This window comes from Mytilus edulis, chromosome 1 (assembly GCF_963676685.1).
Source record: "Mytilus edulis chromosome 1, xbMytEdul2.2, whole genome shotgun sequence".
In the NCBI taxonomy this organism is placed as follows: Eukaryota; Metazoa; Mollusca; class Bivalvia; order Mytilida; family Mytilidae; genus Mytilus; species Mytilus edulis.
In genome coordinates this window covers 16492988-16515509 of record NC_092344.1, presented here as the reverse complement: position 1 = coordinate 16515509, position 22522 = coordinate 16492988, and the positions used below count along the sequence as shown (strand labels likewise).

Sequence of the window (22522 nt, the reverse complement as noted above, 5' to 3'; positions counted from 1 at the left end):
ACCTACTAATTCTTTACTGATTGTTACTTGGATCATAGATATAATAGCCATAGGGCTCTTATATCTATGCTTGGATGGAGAGTTGTCCCATTGATACTCATATCACATCTTCTTATATCTATATACAAACAAGGCTTTTGCTAAATATCTAACAAGAGTCGCTTAATTTGGTGCTATTTTTAGTATACATTCAAATCATATTGCCAAGGGTCAAAATTCCATCGGCTCTACTTAATAATCGAAATCAAAGACACAAATTTCATTAAAATCTTACAAGAAATGTAGGCATGAGAGCGCTAACAATGATTTTTCCATGTAATTTATATTTCCTAAGGGCATTATTCTTTTAAAAACAATTGATCGAAACTGATTTTTAAACTGTCTGAGAAATTGCTGATGATCACATTAATTTAAATGATTATCGACTCCTAGTTATCGACTCCTAGGAGTCGATGTTACATAAGAATTGAACGATGGACAGTCAGTGCGTGAATTTTTCTTGCTACCTGATTGTCGATGTTAAGAATTGAACGATGGGCAGTCAGTGCGTGAATTGTTCTTGCTACCTGATTGTAAGATATTACGAGACGTGAATAATCAAAGTTTATTGATTGGTTAGGACAATCCAAACCTAGTAAATGTCCTTCAATCCCGTAGAGTATCGGATTTGTCCTCTCTATTTTAGCAATTAGCTTTTGCCTGGTCATTAATCATGCATATTCATGATATTGGTACACAGGTAACTTTTATCTATTAATAGTCGAATCTTCTGGAGTTTCGTAAACAACAACGTTAAACGATATATACTACTTCATAACGTGTGACCTCACGTGTGTGGTAAAATTTGTTGATTGGTGCACGTGGCTACTCTAGTAAATGAATTAATCTACAAAGCGAGAGCACTTTCCATTTTCATCAGCTAAGAGTCGACTAGCCCTTTTTGAAAGGCTACTGCTTGTTTACATAAAGATCTGTATGCATGGGAGCGTCTACAAGACCGAACGGACGGATGTTTGGTATTTTTATGTCTCCGAGTCGCGTTGCCGCATCAGCCAATAAGCGTATAGGTGATAAGTAAATAAAACAGAATTTGCTTATAGAGCAAAACATCAGTCAATGAAAGAATTCTATCTAATATTTTTCATCATAATCACTTAAAGTCATATGAAACCTCAAATTAAAAAAAATATGCATATGTTTTTTTAAATTAAATGGATAGTTTTCATTATACAACTTATGTACATATACTTTTTTCTGAGGAAAATTCTTTAATTTGTCCACATTTAGAAGAAGTTTACTTATTTTTAATTGCTTGCTGCCAGGAAGCAATTCGCCGACATATTTTCCGTATGCATAGTGACCTAAGCGTGACCCTCCTCGTAAAAATCCGGTGATAGCAATACGCATGAATCTGTCATTAAAATAAACAATTACCTGATTGTATATGTTAAACACGTGCTACATACCCATGCTTTTTGTTGATTATTTTGTGACGAAGTCAATAATGGATAAATATATTTTATTACGTAATTACAAAGTCAAGAATGTTTCTAAAGTTCAAATGTTCGAATGTTCAAAACTGTCTTTAAAGTTGAATAGTTCGAATGTTCAATATCTCACACGGGCACGTGATCGTATAGTCGTATAACTGTTCAGTCCTGTTGGAGTATTTCGTATATTAAGCGCATGAGTTCCAGCCTACCCGCGAGGGGGTAGACCTTGGCGGAATCTCCGGTACCAATCTCTTGTACCAAGCTGTGTCCTTCAAGTCCAAAGCTGGATCTTATATAGTCCAGTAGTCCATTAACAACGGCCCATAGCTGATGGCCGGTTACTTAATAGTCTGGATATTAGATAATTCTAGTCTGTGGTTAATTGTCAAACTATGCAATTAACCCCTGAAGGATACATGTTATTTCACAGTAGACATGGTCATTTATTGGCTGCAGGGTATACATGGTATGGGCGTATGACATTTGCGCCGATTTTGAAAATTTTCAATCTTTCATTTGCGCCGATTTCATTTTTTCATTTGCGCCGATTTTATATTTGCTCCTAATTAGATTTACAGGTAAGTTAATACTTGTACATATACTGTACTATACCATTGGTAAAATCTGGTTATAATTGTTGTCAATTTATGTTTAAATACTTTTGATTCATTTTGTTCTGGAACTTCGTTGTAACATGATGGACATATTACACACTGAAACGAGCCGAGGAGTCAATTCTTTAGTTATCGAGGGCCATACATATCGGAAGGTTAGTGTCCTGAAACATAACAACATACCTTACAAATGTACCATAAATCGTGTAAAGCCATAGTCACCACGGATTCTACTGTCAAAACACTGATCGAGCATAAACATGTGGCAGAGGTCCTAAAGACAGAGGTTAAAGAACTATACGGGTACTGTCAAGGAAAAAGTCTGGAGGTGTATCTTCTAGGCCTTCTTCCATCTCCCCGTAGTGAGGAGGGGACAACAGTTTTCCCGTTTGAATGGTTTTACACTAGTAATTTTGGGGCCCTTTAAAGCTTGTTGTTCGGTGTGAGCCAAGGCTCTGTGTTGAAGGCCGTACATTGACCTATAATGGTTTACTTTTATAAATTTTTATTTGGATGAAGAGTTGTCTCATTGGCACTCACACCACATCTTCCTATATCTATGTTATGATTGACAATTCATTACATTTATGCAAATGGCTAATGGAAGAGGTCTAAATGATAAAATAAAAATTACATGACTTGGATGAAGAGTTCTCTCATTTGCTATCATACCACATCTTGTTATATCTATTCACCTGTAATTTACCTGTAAAAAAATCGGCGCAAATGAAAACAATAATCGGCGCAAATGAAAGAAAAAATTGGCGCAAATGAAATGCAGATCGGCGCAAATGCAAAACGCCGCATGGTATGTCTATAATATTTGAACAGATCGTTATTTAAAAGTGTCCAAAGCGTACATGATTGTCATTGAATTATTTAATTCCTTTTTAATAAATTCCTAATTAATACTCCTTGATAATTAATGAATGGTACACAATTGTGTAACAATTTACTATAAGGTGACAATCGGTAAACTTCGGCTTCAAAACACGGCATTTAATGAGTAGCCATATTTGTTAAATCATAACAGACAGAAAGAAAAAAAATTGACGATTATACGATATATTTGCGTAAAAAATGATAAAATCGTACACAGAGGACTAAGTTTATGATATATACATGCATTGGTTCAAGAATTGGATGACCATTATTTTTTACCAGTCACTCGTTTCTTATGACTTTAATGTTTATAAGCATCGTAACTTAAAGATAAGCAGCAAAGTTATAAAATTTAAACACCAACTAAAAAAGAATATAAAAAAACAACATTTTTTTTTAAATCTTGAGCTACATATAATCTGGATAAATAATAATAAAAGATGTTGTATGCTTTCCAATCAGACAAATATTAACCATACAGAGACAATATGGCAAACAAATTAAAAACTATGAATCACCGTAATGTCTTCAGTAATAATTAAACCAATGTCGCATTGTACGTTATAAAAGGCCCTTAAATATCGAATGTAATCAAAACAATTTAAAAGACCAGACTAAATAAAATTGAGAATGGAAATGGGGAATGTGCCAAAGAGACAACAACCGCCGACCATAGAAAAAAACATCAGCAGGTCACCAACAGGTCTTCAATGTAGCGAAAAATTCCCGCACTCGGAGGCGTCCTTAAGCTGGCCCCTAAAGTCCTGATACGTATACAAAACAATGAACAAGAAACAAATATAGCAGCAATTTGCCAAACGACAACCTCTGGATTACAGGCACAGAATCTTGACTTAGAACAGACACAGAAAGAATGTGGCGGGTTAAACATGTTTGCTGGCGCCAAACTCCCTAACATTGGACAGTGATATCACAAAGACAAAATTCACAAAACACCGATCTGAGATTACTCACAGTTAATTGAAAGCTACATGTAGTTCAATAACACCTAAGAAAAAAAATCACGCATGATTCTAAGTCTATAATTTCAGTCAGTGCACAACCAACGTATCATACACAAATGTAATGGTTTTTTATTGTTTTTTTTGTTTTTTTTGAAAGGGGGGGGTATTATGTTTATAACGTTTCTTTTCTTCATTATTGTATGCTCAAAACGTTATTTTAATTATTTCTTTATTTGTAATTATCAAAATAGTTTTTTTCTTTTTATCTTTATTTGATACACAAGTACTGCATGAATGAGATAAAACGTAATTAAGGTTTCAGTATGGGTGTTTAGCAATTGAAATTGTCATCTTTTCTATTAGTTTTTTTACCTTACATTTTTTTTTTAATTTTTACAATTTTTTTTTCATGATTTCAACTGTAGACAAGGAGGTGAGTATAAATATACAATTGCGTACTATACATAGCTAAGTACGGTATGTTTACCTCTTATTCCTGTAGCAAGTGTGGAATATTATGACTTTGTTATCCATTCCTTTGATGTATTTGGACTTTTTTTATTTTGCCATTTGCTTAGGGACTTTCCGTTTAGATTTTTCTTGGGAGTTTGGTATTATTGTCGTGTGATGTCGGTGCCTTTTATAGCTTGTTATATTTGTATATGTGGACTGTGATTGATCGTTGTTGGCCATGTGGAATGTGATTGATCGTTGTTGGCCATGCGGACGATGACCTTTTTTTTTTTTTAAGACTTGAAATACATTTATTGAAAATCACCTGAATACAATTTTCCTTGTGTAACCCAGGGAAGAATACACAAGGGGCCCTGTGTTTACATTGATCCAACGTCCAGGGATAAACGGTGGACTCTTATAAAAAAAAAATCAATTTTATATTTTCCCATACATAAGTTATACATTCATATTTTAAAATTACACAGATTGAGTTTGCGTATAAATTATTCACAATATTCTACCAGTAAATAAAATACATCAAAAGTCCCCCAAAACACACTATAATCTACACAATAATTTACCTTTACTTATATAATTGACATTTTATTTTTTGTACTTTTAACACCTGGATTACATTGTTATGTGTCGGTCAGTGATTTTATAGGTCACATGCTCGACCTTGTAAATGCGTGTATTGTATATTTCTATAGTTGGATGTATTATTATGTTCTAAAAAGAAAAGGAAAGTAAGTACAAATTATTACGTCACTTACTAATGTATAAGATTTATTATAAGTTTTATTTCAGCTGCAAAATTTTCTTTTTTAGATGATAATGATTTGTCCATAGATTCAATTAAACTGCTCAGTTCCCGTTTTGCATATGCTATCAATTGACTGGAAGTAAAACTTTTAGACTGATATTTGATTATATTCCTACATTTCCAAATAATCCATTTAACTGTATTCATAATCGTATTAGTTATGACATTGTACTTTTTGTTGTAATCGTACATTCCTAGTATGATAAGTTCTTCGCTCCATGGAATATATACAGTGTTATTAAGTACATTATATGTTTTAAGCGCATCAAAAATGTGTTCCCAAACAACCATTATAATGTTACAGCTGTGAAAAAGGTGTGTGAGAGTTTCGTTTTCTGTTTTACAAAAATGGCATTTGCCATTATTTGATTTGCCGATTCTAAATAGTTTTTGCTCCGTATAGATAATGTTATGAACAATTTTCCAGCTAATTTGATTTGCTTTCCTAGAGGACATACTTTTATTTAAATTTATCCAGATCTTTTTCCACGGTAATTCCGAATTATACTGAATATTCCATTTTATTTGACAGTTTGGAACTATATCTAAATTTAACGAATATTGGATTAATTTCAAAGATATCTCACTTGGGATTACTACTTTATTCTGTTTATCGTAAAATTCAAATGTATTTTTAATGTAATAACCATTTTTGGGGGGTTCTGGATCAACGTGGACGTTTTTTAGTCTGTCCTTGAACAATTTTGGAATAGCTAATTTCAGCCTTGTCCATTCCGAGATCCAGTTTCTCTTATCTTTAAGAGTATTGTATATAAAGTTGTCGCTTTTAATGTTTTTCGTTTCTTCATCCCAAATATCTTTTATTGTATGAATTCCCCTTTTCCCGAAGTTAGCGAAAAAAATAGGTTTTTTGTTGTATTGAATTTTTATGTTTCCAAAAAGTTGTTGGTTAAGAATATCGTTTTTATTTATTGGACTTTGTATACTTAAAAATTTTGACCACGTTTTAATTAACTCAAGATAGTATTTTGGAAAATTTTCCATTTGTAATCCTCGTAAGTCCGAACACTTTGCTAAAAAATTATCACAATTATATTTGATATCAAACTTCTGTAGCCACCATTTGGCTATTGTATTCCAGTTATCGGTTTTTGATCTTAAAATTTTTTGCATACTTTTGATTTGTTTGGATTTAATGAACGAGTCTATATTGATCATACCAATCCCCCCTTCCTCTACCGGTAAGCAACACACGTCCCTTTTAATTAAATTTACTTTTCCCTCCCATATAAAATTCCACATGACATTGTTTATTTCTTTTTTATATTTTTCAGGTATACCTCGCATTTCGATTTCGAACCCTATTTTAGATATAATCAATGATTTTAATATTAAGACCCTGCCCTTCAATGTTAGGTCACGAGATTTCCAAACCTCAAGACACGCCTTAATCTTCTTTATTTTTTCTAACCATATAGCTTCTATATCAACACTGTATCCATGCATGACTCCCAATGCTTTAATTGGTTCGCTTGACCACCTAATTTTTTTATATTTTGGTGTTTCGGACGATGACCTTAATCTTCTACGTCATTTGGTCTCTGTTGTCACATTTATAGCTATATCACATCTTCTGATTGGTATATAACTTTTGATAAATAAACTCATCATAGATATCAGGACTAAATTTTGTATATATATGCCAGACGCACGTTTCGTCTACAAAAGACTCATCAGTGACGCTCGAATCCACTTGAAAAACGTGAAAAAAGGCCAAATAAAGTACGAAGTTGAAGAGCAGTAAGGACCAAAATTGCTAAAAGTTTTGCCAAATACAGCTAATGTAATTTATTCCTGAGGTAGAAAAACCTTAGTATTTTAAAAATTCTATTAAATTTTGAAAACAGTTAATTTAGTGTTTAACTGAGAATTTATTTGATTTGGATGTGCAGCTCAATTATTATTTAACGTTATATTATTCATAAGAAGATTTTAAAACTTACATTCGGATGTTAATTTAACCATCTTTCAAACAAAATTATCTTTTAAAAATAAATTCATTCACTCTTGTACCCGACAATTCCTACATCCTTTGCAACCAAAACCTTGGATTTGATAAATATTTCACTTTGATCTACAAACTTGTAGTCTTCTCTAGGCAAGATTTGAAATTAAAATCAATGCCAGTTGCAGTATGTCCACCACCACAGACCATTCTAAACATATATATATATATAAGCATTGCGTTCTTAATGTATTTCCGTGTCGGCTTCGTCTAGGGTGTAGCACACTATATGATGTATGATGGCATGTAGATGGGAAACTTAACAGACCAAATTTTTGTTTTTTTTCTGTCGTAAAGGTGATAATACTTACCATGCAGTCACATAAATATGTTTTCATATTTTAAGTAGAAACATGGGACAACTCTACGACAGACATTATCCTAGGGTTATATATATGCATGGCTTATAACACACAATTTACTTCCACTGAAGTTTGACACACCAATGTTAGATCTGCAAATGTTCAGTGCTCGTCATTTAAAAGCATATTTTTTCTTTCAATGTTATAATTTGAACCCATGCTTCTGTGAATTCGTGACAATATCGCGTGGGTGGTGTGCAGCACCCTAGAAGTTAACCCCTCAGCCAACGAAGCTTTTTATTATAGGAGGGTATGGATGGGATAATAAAGATTGGCAGAATAGCGAAAATGATTGCCAGGAAATATAAAGACCAATCTAAATAAAAACAGATCTCGCATCGCTCCCGTTTTATGATATGTCGCGAGATCACAAGCATATCAGAAAACGGGAGTGATAAGAGCTTCAAAAAGAATATGTGGTATGATTGCCAATGAGACAACTCTCCACAAGAGACCTAATGACACAGAAATTAACAACCGTAGGTCAGTGTATGGTCTTCAACAATAAGAAGCCCATACCGCATAGTCAGCTATAAAAGGCCCCGAAAGGACAAATGTGAAACAATCAAAGGAGAAAACTAATGGCCTAATTTATGTTAAAAAAAAGAAATGCCAGTAAGTAACACATCAACCAACGAGAACCACTGAATTACAGGCTCCTGACTTGGGACAGGCACATACATATCGAATGCGGTGAGATTAAACATGAAAGCGAGTCCCCCCTAAACCTGGGACAACACAGAGTGGACGTGGCCGGGTCGTGTATATCCCAATTACAAAAAGAGACTAAGTACAGATCTGAGAGTTCTCATAGTTATTGACAGCAAGTTTAAAGCCACTAACAAACTTATAAAAAAAATCATGCAACTAAGACTAAATTAGCAATCAGTGCTATTCCAACATCCTATGGAGTTAAAGTAAAGACATCATCAACAGTCAGAGAAACAAGAATATGTCCATAGTACACGGATGCCCCACTCGCACTATCATTTTCTATATTTAGTGGACCGTGAAATTGGGGTATAAACTCTAATTTGGCATTAAAATTAGAAAGATCATATCATACTAAGTTTCAAGTTGATTGGACTTCAACTTCATCAAAAACTACCTTGACCAAAAACTTTAACCTGAAGTGAGACGAACGGACGGACAGACGCACATACCAGAAAACATAATGCACCTCTACTATCGTATATGGGACATAAAAACATGACCTTGTGCAAAGCCAAGATACAGGTATCGACAGATTGTAGATCCTTGAATGTGTATATGTATATAACAATAATGTTTAGTTTCCTATTAGTTTACTGATAACAAAATCAATATGAATACCAATAAAAACAATATTCAATGATATATAATTACAGTGTTGAATTGGTAACCTTTTATAATAGGTTTATTTTAAGGATCGATAAGTTTACCAGGGTCGTTTCTAAATTTCTGGGCAAGGTAAACAACATCTCCGTAAAATTGAGGATGTCCTATAATGTTTGAAATAAGTTTTCTACAGGTAAAACTATCTTCAAAACCAAATCATGATATCTATGGAAGAATTTAGTAAAGGTTTCAAGTATTTTTTGGTAACGAAATCCTTGGCTTAATAATTTACCAGTAATACATAGACCACGTTCGTTAAAATAAATTTAAAAAAACACCGTAACAACAGACACTTGCATAGCGAACGAGTTGTGAAAGTACAATAGTGCCAGAGGAACATCACCATCCAAAAAAGGAAAATAAACAATAGGGAACGAAAATTCGTCCCTTTTGTCGTAAATTTTATAGTGTGGAGAAATCTTAATCAAGGAAAGGACAGTTATTACCGTTTAAATTTGATTTATTTAAAGTAAGTTTATTTTGGATATATTTCGGCAGTCAGTTATATGGAAAATAAATTCTTTGATTATTTATCGAAATGATCGATATTATCAAGATAACGGTAAATGTTGTTGAATTTGTCGATTAAATGCAATTTCGATGGGTCTTTACTGAGTTTATTCATAAACTATGCTCCATAAAAGTACAAAAACAACTGCTATTAAAGGGGCGCGATTAGTGCCACTAGGAATACCTAGGATAAACTTTGTTGCCGAAACGTACATAAATATTACTATTAATAAGGAGAAAATGATCAGCTTCCAACATATCATCACACCTCCAGTAAGTATATTTAGCATATTTACCTTTCTCATTAGAGAATAAGGCTTCAAATGAGTTGCAGCAAATATATTTGCATTCAGATTTACCGAGCGACCATATTTTGAAATAGGGGGGGGGGGGGGGGGGGAATGGTTGATTAGATTGTGTGGAAGAATTGTGTGAAGACTTGAAAGGTCAATAACACTGGTTTATATATACTCAGCTGCTCTTTAATCTTTCCATTTTCTAAGTCAGAATAACAGTTTTTTATTAAGTGGGTGTAGATCTAATAGAAATATTGATACTGAAGAACTTGAAGGTTATTTGTTCAGCCGAAATAAATGTCAAAACATGTATATAACATCCTTTCCGTATTTACCACCTACAGACTGAGAAATAATATTTCATTTGTGTTTTACTTTCCGACTTATTGCATGTCTGGTAAGCTTTCTATGTTGACTAAAAGCCAGGGGCGGATACAAAACCTTGATGTCGGGTGGGAGTAGTGGGGGCACCATAAAACCAAACTTAGATATTTATTTTAAGATGTAAGGGTTGTATTGGTGTTGGTAGGCTCGTCAAATCATCGTTTATATATTTCTATAAATTTTATTGTTTACTATTTCCGTGACTCGATCTATTCTTTATTCTTTGTTCTCTATTATATCTGTACTAAACATGTTTGAAATACTTGGCACTGGACATTGAACAACGAACAATCAATCTGCTCTTTGTATTTCATAAACTTTTAATTCTGTTGAGTTTTTCGGTCCCGCTCCTAATCTGACTATTTTCCCACGTTATTCTTTCTGTAAACCCAATTCATATCCTGATAAATGGTTAACCATTCATAGCCTCATAAATGATAACTTAAGTGAAACAAGAAATAAAAATCATATATTAATTTACTGAGTCTCACGGTATGCTTGGACTAATAGATCCCAGATTATGTTATGGAGGAGGTCTAATAAAAACGCAATAATAGCATTTTTTGATTATTATATATATATATTAGACAACGCCAATTCATTTTAATTTTTTAAGAAAGTCACATATTTGAAAAAAAACAGTTTCGAAACAAAAACACTCACAAGAAATGGCAATGTGAGTATTTTGTTATGAAGATATATCTCATATAATGATAACAACATTCTAGACACTAAACATCTTTACATGTATCTGTATCTATTCTTAAAAAAACAGAATTTAGTTGGCATGATTTCTTTATATATAATGGTATTCATAGAATATACTTAGAATGTTATGGTATCCATATAATTTACTTATGACTTGTTGTTACATGCATATATATTTCATTTATGTGTTGTTTTAAAATTATTATTGTCTGTATTTGGATCACGCCTCTATTGTGCCCTTTCCAATAAGAATAGAAATTGAAGTTGGATATATATCAGGAGTACCAGAGACATATAATAAAGTATATGTCTATGATAGTATTGATCAGACGATTTAGCCTGTTGAGCAATCTTAATTTGTAATACTGAATGTAGGAAAAAAAGTCACGGAAAAAAAGTCATGGAAAAAAAGTCACAGGAAAAAAGGTCACAGGAAAAAAAGTCACAGGAAAAAAAGTCACAATATATAATTTTTGTATGAAATAGTCATATGGTCTGCACATACATGTATGAATAGGAGAAACTTTCCAAATATTTTTTTTTTATGGAAATGGTCATATGGTCGCACATACATGACATATATATAAATATATTGGAAAACATTCCCAATAAATATTTTGTATGGAAATGGACATTTTTTAATTCATTTTATACGACTGGCTTTGGAAATTTAGATATAAATCGCAAAACATTAAAATGAAACGTGTACATGCTGGTGTACTATTGATACATGCATGTTTTCAAGGATTTGTTATCTACGATAGTAGAGGGGCATTATGTTTTCTGGTATGTGCGTCCGTTTGTTCGTATGTCTGTCTGTCCGTTCGTTCGTTCGTCCGTCTGTCCCGCTTCAGGTTAAAGTTTTTGGTCAAGGTAGTTTTTGATGAAGCTGAAGTCCAATCAACTTGAAACTTAGTACACATGTTCCTTTTGATATGATCTTTCCAATTTCACGGTCCACTGAACATAGAAAACGAAAGTGTTAGTTTCAGGTTAAAGTTTTTGGTCAAGGTAGTTTTTGATGATGTTGAAGTCCAATCAACTTGAAACTTAGTACACATGTTCCCTATGCCATAATGGTATGATCTTTCTAATTTTAATGCCACATTAGACTTTTTACCCAATTTCACGGTCCATTGAACATGGAAAATTATAGTGCGAGTGGGGCATCCGTGTACTTTGGACACATTCTTGTTGTAATTATTTTTGTTTTATATCTCTTATGACTTTTTTTCTTGTGACTTTTTTTCCTGTGACTTTTTTTCCTAGTAATTTTGTGACTTTTTTCCCGTGACTTTTTTTCCTGTGACTTTTTTCCGTTTACCGTAATACTGTACTAAAAACCAATAAAAGTTCGTCACTACTATTCCAATCAACATGTACATGTAATTTACATGAAAGCTTTTGCAAAGAGACATTACACACATGTGTCAATATTTACACACCCACCGATAGCTGGCGTTGTCATAAACTTTGACTTGACACGCATGTTGAAGACGGTCAGTTAATACGTCAAATCAAGCTGTGATGGATGAGCACGTACGTGCCACTGAGCCCCCCCCCCCCCGGTAAATCCGCCACTGAAAAGCTCAAAAGATCTTTTGTCATGTTTTTTTTATAATTCATCCCCGACTCTGAAAAACGTGACTGAGAACAAAATAATATCTGGGACATCAGTAATACAAAATGCGCTGTTTTAACTTTATATACTATTCCCATGATTATAAAAGACATTCCATTTTGAAACAGGAAGAACTATAAATAATCATCGTTTATACCAATGATTTTTTTTATACAAATCCTTGTTTATGAGTTAAATTTGAATTGAAATTGGCCTTTAAAATATATGCGTGTTGTGGATCTTTTATTGCCACTGCAAACTATGCTTTGTTTCAAGATGAAAATTATCCGTGGGTTCACCGATTTTGTGCCATATTTATCTTTCGCGCCAGAAAGAGTTCTAGTTCTTTATTTTGACCTTCAACTCTATTGTGACCACATGACATATTTGACCAATCAGAAGATTATGTCAATTGCCGCCATCTTATTCTGTCTGGAAAGTGGCATGGTGTTTCATTCAAATTAAATCTATACATTACTTACTATAATACACTTTCTTTCTGAAGACATCTAAAAATGTCAGAGGAAGCTGGTGGAAAGATTAAAAGTAAACGCCAACATGGTTCTAACAAACCGTATGAACGTAGAAAAGTAAGTAACAAGTGGTACACAAAAAATAAAAAATCGCACAAAATTGGTCGAAGTTTCATTTTCAAATTTTAACAGATAAATTATTACGGATGCAAGATTCCAACAGATTTTGAGATTCTAACATTATTAAATATGTTATAGCATAAGAGTTTTTCAGTGTCGGTCCTATCCGAACACTTGATTTCAAAGTAAAATTGTGTAACTGATCTGCAACATTTTTTAACCATTTCATAATTTGTTAATTTTTACTCAAAGATATTTGATGATCATTTCACTTCTATGTCCATAACTCTTCTAACACTATGAACAATTGATATATGTCCAGCACTGCAGCAGTTAGTGGTGTAGGTGGAATTAAAATTTACAAAGGGAGGGAGCTCTTATTCTTCCATGGTGAAAACCCATAATATACATACAATACACCTTATCGCTTATCTCGGCTGACCCAAGAATCTGTCCCGCTCAAACTATTGTCATACGTCAACTATACCATTGTGGCTTAAAACATTTTGTAATGTATAATGACGTAAAAATTTACGGGAACCTGTGTGATGTCCAGTAATGGCGGACAAATAGCACTAAGGTGTATAGAATAGAATAGAATAGAATATCTTTTATTTCCATAAGAGGTACCCTCAAGGGGCATAGTGCATATACATTCATGACAATATATAGTTACAAACAATTACAAATACAATGAAACAAAACAACAAAACAGTATGCTTTAAAAAGTTAGACATTTTAAATATTACTTACAGTATCCCAGTGTTATATTATAAATGTTTACTCAAGGCAGGTGTTTTGATAAGAAATAGCCAGTTGTTTTAAAATATTAATAGACTCACAGTTTAATAGCCAAATAAATTTATTGACCATATCCAAGGAGTAAAAATTTTTACATTCTTTAAATATCAGATCAAATAACATGTCTCTATCCTTAGAGTATACAGGACATTCTATAAGAAAATGAAGTTCATCTTCCACTTTATTCAAATCGCATTTATCACAAATTCTTTGATGAACTTCTAATTTGGAATATCTCCCAGTTTCAATTTTAAGTCTATGAGATGAAATCCTGAATTTTGTGATAGCTTTTCTCAAATCAAAATTTTTCAAGATATTTAAATAATTTTCTTTACAAAATGATGTTTTAAACTGACAATATGTTCTTAGTTTTCCTTGGCTATTTTGGCTATAAGCATTTTCCCAAGATTTGACATAGGATACTTTTAAACAATTAAGTAAACATTTTCTGAATTTATATTTACTAAAATTAATGAAGTTACTAGGCAGGTCAATAATTTTACATAAGTGTCTGACACTGCTATACCAACTATTGTGATTTTTATCATCTAAATCTTTAGAGGTTTGTAAGGCTTTATATAATAAAGAGTCCTCAGGCATATTTTCAATTCTAAAATAATAATTCAGTAGATTTTTCACAATACTAATATAAATAGGAAATCTACCTAGTTCAGAGAGTACAGCAAAATTGCTGCTCTTTCTGTTTACACCCAAAATAAATTTTGTTATTTTCATGTGTAATTTATCTGGTTCAAGATCTGAATAAATTTTATCTAAGACTATATCATTTCTAAATTTACTACTCTTTGGGTTAAATGTACCCCAAATTTCAGAGGAATATAAAGAAATAGGTTTGATCATGTGATCAAATAGATGTAGACTGGTAGTAATTTTTGGATGTGAACGAATAACATCTTTGCATAATTTATAATAGCCTTTTAGACTCTTTTTGTACAATTCCTGTCTTGCATGAGAGAAGACTCCTGAAGCTGAAAATATAAGGCCTAAATACTTGTAGTGCTGTACACATTCCAGTTCAACTTGCTGAAGAGTAAATTTTTCATTGATAAGTCTACCTTGCTTATTAAATGCTAAAATTTTTGTTTTATTGGTGTTTATGTTTAAGCACCAGTCAGAGCAAAACTTATCAACATTTTTATACGACCGCAAATTTTGAAAAAATTTTCGTCGTATATTGCTATCACGTTGGCGTCGTCGTCGTCCGGCGTCCGAATACTTTTAGTTTTCGCACTCTAACTTTAGTAAAAGTGAATGGAAATCTATGAAATTTTAACACAAGGTTTATGACCACAAAAGGAAGGTTGGTATTGATTTTGGGAGTTTTGGTCCCAACATTTTAGGAATTAGGGGCCAAAAAGGGCCCAAATAAGCATTTTCTTGGTTTTCGCACTATAACTTTAGTTTAAGTTAATAGAAATCTATGAAATTTTGACACAAGGTTTATGACCACAAAAGAACGGTTGGGATTGATTTTGGGAGTTTTGGTCTCAACAGTTTAGGAATTAGGGGCCAAAAAAGGGCCCAAATAAGCATTATTCTTGGTTTTCGCACAATAACATTAGTTTAAGTAAATAGAAATCAATGAAATTTAAACACAATGTTAATGACTACAAAAGGAAGGTTGGTATTGATTTTGGGAGTTTAGGTCCCAACAGTTTAGGAATTAGGGGCCAAAAAGGGACCCAAATAAGCATTTTTCTTGGTTTTCGCACCATAACGTTAGTATAAGTCCATAGAAATCTATGAAATTTAAACACAAGGTTTATGACCATAAAAGAAAGGTTGGGTTTGATTTTGGGAGTTTTGGTCCCAACATAATAAGGGGCCCAAAGGGTCCAAAATTAAACTTTTGTTTGATTTCATCAAAATTGAATAATTGGGGTTCTTTGATATGCTGAATCTAACTGTCATGACTGTGTATGTAGATTCTTAACTTTTGGTCCCGTTTTCAAATTGGTCTACATTAAGGTCCAAAGGGTCCAAAATTAAACTTAGTTTGATTTTGACAAAAAATGAATCAGTTAGGTTCTTTGATATGCTGAATCTAAAAATGTACTTAGATTCTTGATTATTGGCCCAGTTTTCAAGTTGGTCCAAATCGGGGTCCAAAATTAAACTTTGTTTGATTTCATCAAAAATTGAATAAATGGGGTTCTTTGATATACCAAATCTAACTGTGTATGTAGATTCTTCATTTTTGGTCCTGTTTTCAAATTGGTCTACACTAAAGTCCAAAGGGTCCAAAATTAAACTTAGTCTGATTTTAACAAAAATTGAAATCTTGAAGTTCTTTGATATGCTGAATTCAAAAATGTACTTAGATTTTTTATTATGGGCCCAGTTTTCAAGTTGGTCCAAATCAGGATCTAAAATTATTATATTAAGTATTGTGCAATAGCAAGTCTTTTCAATTGCACAGTATTGCGCAATGGCAAGAAATATCTAATTGCACAATATTGTGAAATATCAAAAAAAAATTTAATTAGAGTTATCTTTCTTTGTCCAGAATAGTAAGCAAGAAATATCTAATTGCAAAATATTGTGCAATAGCAAGATTTTTTTTTAATTGGAGTTATCTTTCTTTGTCCAGAATCAACTTAAATCTTTGTTATATACAATATACAATGTATATTCACTTTTTACTACCAACTGATAAATTAAAATAATCTTTACCATTCAGTGATAACAAGCAGTTTTTTTACATCTTAATATTTTATGATGTATTTAAATGAGTAGTTATTGTTGCAAACTCCATTAGAAATTTTAATTGAGATTAGTTTTGGAATAAGGGAAAGGGGGATGTGATTAAAAAAATTGGGTTCAATTTTTCTCATTTGAAATTTCATAAATAAAAAAGAAAATTTCTTCAAACATTTTTTTGAGAGGATTAATATTCAACAGCATAGTGAATTGCTCTAAGAGAAACAAAAATTTTAAGTTCATTAGAACACATTCATTCTGTGTCAGAAACCTATGCTGTGTCAACTATTTAATCACAATCCAAATTTAGAGCTGAATCCAGCTTGAATGTTGTGTCCATACTTGCCCTAACCGTTCAGGGTTCAACCTCTGCGGTCGTATAAAGCTACGCCCTGCGGAGCATCTGGTTTAACTTAGATTGAAGACCATATGATGTGGTAGAGAGCAAAACAATATCATCAGCATACATTAAACAATTAATATTAGTATCACCCAAAATCAGATCATCATCAACATTATCAATATATGATGGAAAGTCATTTATAAAAATTTTGAAAAGATTAGGGCTTAGGTTATCACCTTGTCGAACCCCTAATTTAACTCTAAAAGAGTCAGTTAAAATTTTCCCAGCTTTGACACAAGTTGAGCTAACATTGTACATGTTCTTTATAATGTTGTAAAAATTTCCTCCTAATCCCATCTGTAATAGTTTATATTTAATACCACTATGTATGACTGAATCAAACGCCTTTTTAAAATCTATAAAACAGGCATACAATTTTTTACCTGTGGAAAGTACCGAGTCAATCAGATTTTTAAGCAAAAACATATGATCAGATGTTCTGGACTTTTTAACAAAGCCAATTTGAAACTCAGTAATTAGACTGTTTTGTAATAAATATTTGTCAAGTCTATCATTTAAGATTGTATTAAAAAGTTTACCAATTGCACATGTAATTGAGATGCCTCTGTAGTTTGAGGGATCAGTTGGGTCCCCTGACTTAAAAAGGGGTAGAGTGTATCCTTCAGCCCAGCATTCGGGATATTTTCCTGTGTTAAGACATAAATTAAATAATTTTCTATAACATGGAACTAAACTATTGGCACTTGCCTTTAGCATTTCATTAGTTATAAAATCTAAGCCACAAGCTTTATTGTTTTTCAGCTGTGATATAGCTTTAAGTATTTCGGAATCAGTTATTGCAAAATCAAGTTTAGAAGAAGTCGAGTGTTTCTCAATGCTTTGGACTAATTTTTCTATATATTCATTACGCTTTTTGAATCTATTATCTAAAGAATTAAGTGACTTAAAATGATCTAACCAAATATCAGCAGCAATATTTTCTGAGGGATCACAACTATCGGATTCCTTGAGTTTTCTAACTAAATCCCAGTAGACCTGAGGATTATTACACTCTAGATTATCTAACTGATTTAAAATGTCTTCTCGAAATTTTCTTTTTTTATACTTTCTACTTTTATTATATTGTCTCAACAATTTATAGAATCTACCATGAATGTAAGGGTCATTTGGATATTTTGAATATAATTCAGCATAAGATACAACATTCTTTCTCATTTTTATAAGGTCTATATCAAAAACTTTTTTATTTGTGTATATTTTTCTTGAAGATTTTTTCGGTGGAGAAGGACGCCTCAAACATTTTTTAGAGGCTGTTAATAAAATTTCATTAAGTTTCACAGCCAGCTCATTAATATCAGAGCTAGTATCAAAATGTGAAATAAGATTTTTGCTGTCTTCATCTTGCAGAGCTGATTGAAAGGCCTGAGGGGAGTTTTCCTGCCATTTGAATTTACTACCCATGACTTTAGAATTCGGCTGTGGAATTATATCAAGGAAATGATGGCTAAGAATTTTCCATGATAATTTACAGTGACAGTCACCAAAAGTTGGGTTAAAAGTTGAAACATTAAAATACAAAATGTTTTGCATCAAACTATCTGAAGCCAGTAAATAATCGACAACACTGGTACCCATGTGATTATAGCATGTATATTTACCTAAAGAATCACCCAAAGTTCTACCGTTTAACAAACGAATTTGGTTCCCCAGGCATATTTCAATCAGCTCTTTACCTCTAGTATCGACTGTTGTATCTCTGCTGTTTCTAACATTTAAATTGAAATCAACTGGATAATTATCATTACTAATTGGAAGATGATCTGTACTGTCCGAGGACACAAAGTCTAATAGATTACCACAACGTGCATTAAAATCCCCACAGAGTAGGACATCACCCTTAGACTTAAAATGTAATATGTCCTTTTCTAACAGCTGAAGTATATCAGTGGACAGATTTTTAGTATAAATGGATTGGGCTGGTGGATCATATGCCAAGCATAAATATAAATCATGATTAAAGTTAAAATAAGATTTATCAAATTTCATCCACTGAAAGTCTTTTTGTGAGTTCACTAGCAAAGAAATATGAGGCTTTAGGGCCTGTTTGATAAATATAGCTAACCCTCCAAAATATCTACCGTTGCCAGAAATGGGTCGACAAACAGGGTAGTATTTATAACCATCTATAGAGAGGGGGGTATTATACCCTATGTGTGTTTCCGCTAGGAGAATAATATCATATGCTTTGATCTCGGACAGAAACATATCATCGTCCAATTTGTTCATACCACCATGCACTATGCCTCCAACATTCCAGAAGCAAAATTTAAGATCTTTCTTTACTTTTGGTTTACTAGAATTACATGCATTACCTTGAGATCTTGATGGAACAGATCTATTAGCTTTACTATGACACATAATAACAAGATGTTAAAATACAAATAAAAATATAAGGTAATGCTCTTACAATAAAATTGAGCAGTTATAGATAAACAATGTTCTATTGCTACAGGGTGTCTAGACAACACAAACTGCTGTATATCAAGTGTATATTTAACTTTTTATAATACTTGTTTGGTCTTAAATATTAAGTTATTTGGAGTAAAAGATATTCAAACTTTCTAATTTTTTTTTTTTTTTTTTAACAAATACTAAAAACAAAACAGAAAGCAAAACCAAAAAAACAAACAAATTCAAATTAAAGCTTAGACTTTCTATGTACTCTAAATGAAAACAAAATTTTCTATAGGCACAGATAACTCAAAAAGTGAGTGTTTTTTTTTTTGTTGAGAATTTACAAAAGTAAGATATTTGTACTAAAAATGAGACAGTGTACAAAATTTAGTAATCAACCACTTGATTTGTATGGGTCAATTTACTATTTTATGACAGTTTTTGCAAAAATAAAATAAAAAATCAACATAAAGGCAAAAGGTCAAGTTAGTTCCATCTGTCACCCCAAAACAGTTGTTGGCATGACACGGGTTATGTTCTTCTCATATATTTTATGATAGTATGATACTAAACCCCTAACGGGAGGGATTGTACCTGATATTCATATGATGAAGACATAATCTTTCAATCAGTTTAATTGAGGTCTGGAGCTGGCATGTCAGTTAACTGCTAGTAGTCTGTTGTTATTTATGTATTATTGTCATTTTATTTATTTTCTTTTGTTACATCTTTTGACATCAGACTCGGACTTCTCTTGAACTGAATTTTAATGTGCGTATTGTTATTTTTTTACTTTTCTACATTGGCTAGAGGTATAGGGGGAGGGTTGAGATCTCATAAACATGTTTAACCCCGCCGCAATTTTGCGCCTGTCCCAAGTCAGGAGCCTCTGGCCTTTGTTAGTCTTGTATGATTTTAAATTTTAGTTTCTTGTGTATAATTCGGAGTTTAGTATGACGTCCATTATCACTGTACTATTATGCATATTTTAGGGGCCAGCTGAAGGACACCTACGGGTGCGGGAATTCTCGCTACATTGAAGACCCATTGGTTGCCTTCGGCTGTTGTTTGCTCTATGGTCGGGTGGTTGTCGCTTTGACATATTCACCATTTCCTTTCTCAATTTCCATAATAATAGCCGTATCTTTGGTTGTTGTAATTGTAAGGTTTTTTGGAACTCTTCGTTGATGGTTGACAGTTAAGTATTTCTTCACATGACCGCTTAATGTTTGATGCGAGACGGGCAGCACCTTGATCTGTTAAATGGAAGCCGTCGTCTTTTATAAACCTATCAATAGGTTTTCCTCTTGTTGCTAGGTTGTCGTTGTCGCATAGAGAGACGAAATTGTATTTTATAAAATGATTCCTCACAAGGGCATTGACTAAGTGCACTTGGTTGTTATAAGTGTCTTTGTCTTTTCTACGTGGCAAGCGAGATCACAACTTTGCAAGAAGGCCACTTTTTATTGGTAGTTTGAACAATGTTGTCCAATTTTGTAACACAATTATCTGCTGAGTTATCCTTTAAACTGTTTGTCAATGAATGTAATACAATAACATTAGGTGCTGGAGATAATTTGAGTTCCTCTATAGTTTTTGCTGTGTCTTCTAAGTGGAAAGCTGTGTATTTAGTTGTGGTGAAATTCTTGGATAAGAAATTTGTGTTTAAACGACTTGTATTAGAGGTTCCCACAATAATGACTTTAGGTTTCTGATTGACATCTGACTTTGGTTTATTCACCGTATCGAGGTTCTTGTTTTTAGGAATTGTTTCCACCTTATTTGGGGATTTATTTACATCCTTAGCTTTTGATGTAGAAGCTACATTTTGGAAATTATCATAAGAATCATAGCTTCTTTGAGGTAGTGGTTGCATCTTTATGGATATAATTGCGTCTTGCTGTTGGTCAATTGTTTCTCTAAGTGCCTTCGCTGTCCCTTCAAGCCGTTCTATTTCTTCATTCTTACTTTTAATGATATAACGAAGGTGGTCAATTTCGGCTTGACAGTCGTTCTGAGTTCCACTGAGTTTGACTTTAAGATTTTGATTATCTTGTCTGAGATGACTTATTTCAGATTTTGACATTTCTAACTTTAATTCGTAGTCTGATCTTAAATGTTGTATGCTGTTGTTTAATGTTTCTATCTTTAATTGTGAAGCATCAATCCTACTCTTTAATTTAATGTTTTCTGATTCTAAACTTGTTTGTCCCTTTTTTTCTAATGTAGCATTAACCTGCTTGTTTTGAATTTCAGCCATACATTGCTTTAGCATGATTGATTGCTCTTCTAATGCCATTGTGTGAGTTTTTATTACTACAGAAAGTTTTTCATTAACATTCTTTATTAATACTGTTTCAATTTTGTCAATGGCTTTGACACAGTTGTCTTCTAGGATAAAAATTGAGTCGGGTGACTGTATTGAAGTGTTTAATGTTGAATCATTCACTTGTGTTGACTGTTCTAATGTTTTAAGTAATTGGGATTCCTTCACATTTGTTGTATCTGAAGATTTTATTGTGTCAGAGTTTTTGACAATTTTGTTTTGTACTGTTTTCAATACAGTTTCCTCTTGATCAATATTAACATTGTTATTTGGGTCATCTGTGTCCGTGCTTGTGAATTGTTGATTGATTATCATTTTGTTGACACACTTGAGTAATAAAGGAAAATCATTAGTTACAAATGACTGATAAGCATTTCCCTGCACTTCAATTAAACCAGTGGTAGGATATATGGTGATCATAAACTGAGTTAGATTTTCGTTTGCTGAACTGTCCTCAATTTTTGACACTTCAGTCATAATTTTTTTAAGTTGTACTTTACTGGTTGGTCGCCAGGAAGTAGGCTCTGTAGACCATTTTACATCATAGGAATTTTGTATGCCTAAGTATTCATAATAAAATAACCACATTGCCCGAATCCAAGGGTGTACACGTTGTGTGGAGGTTTTGAATGCAACCATTCGAGCACTGCTTTCATATATAGATGTGTCAAGTTTATCAAACATACATTTTTTGGCCTTTTTTCCTGAACAGGAATTTAGAACTAATGGAACACATGATTTGGGAT

The 22522-nt window shown here is 32.7% G+C and overlaps 1 protein-coding gene across 2 annotated transcripts in view; it reads left to right on the top strand.

Moving 5' to 3' along the window:
- The first annotated feature begins 12910 nt into the window (after positions 1-12910).
- Positions 12911-22522, top strand: part of LOC139525923 (nuclear pore complex protein Nup153-like) — a 54507-nt gene continuing 44895 nt past the window's right edge. Inside the window, exon 1 of one of the 2 annotated variants that reach the window (XM_071321132.1) lies at positions 12911-13107. In XM_071321132.1, coding sequence (XP_071177233.1) covers positions 13033-13107 — 75 coding nt within the window. In that variant the 5' untranslated portion in view covers positions 12911-13032. The remainder of the gene's footprint in view (positions 13108-22522) is intronic. The other variant, XM_071321138.1, reaches the window with a different exon arrangement.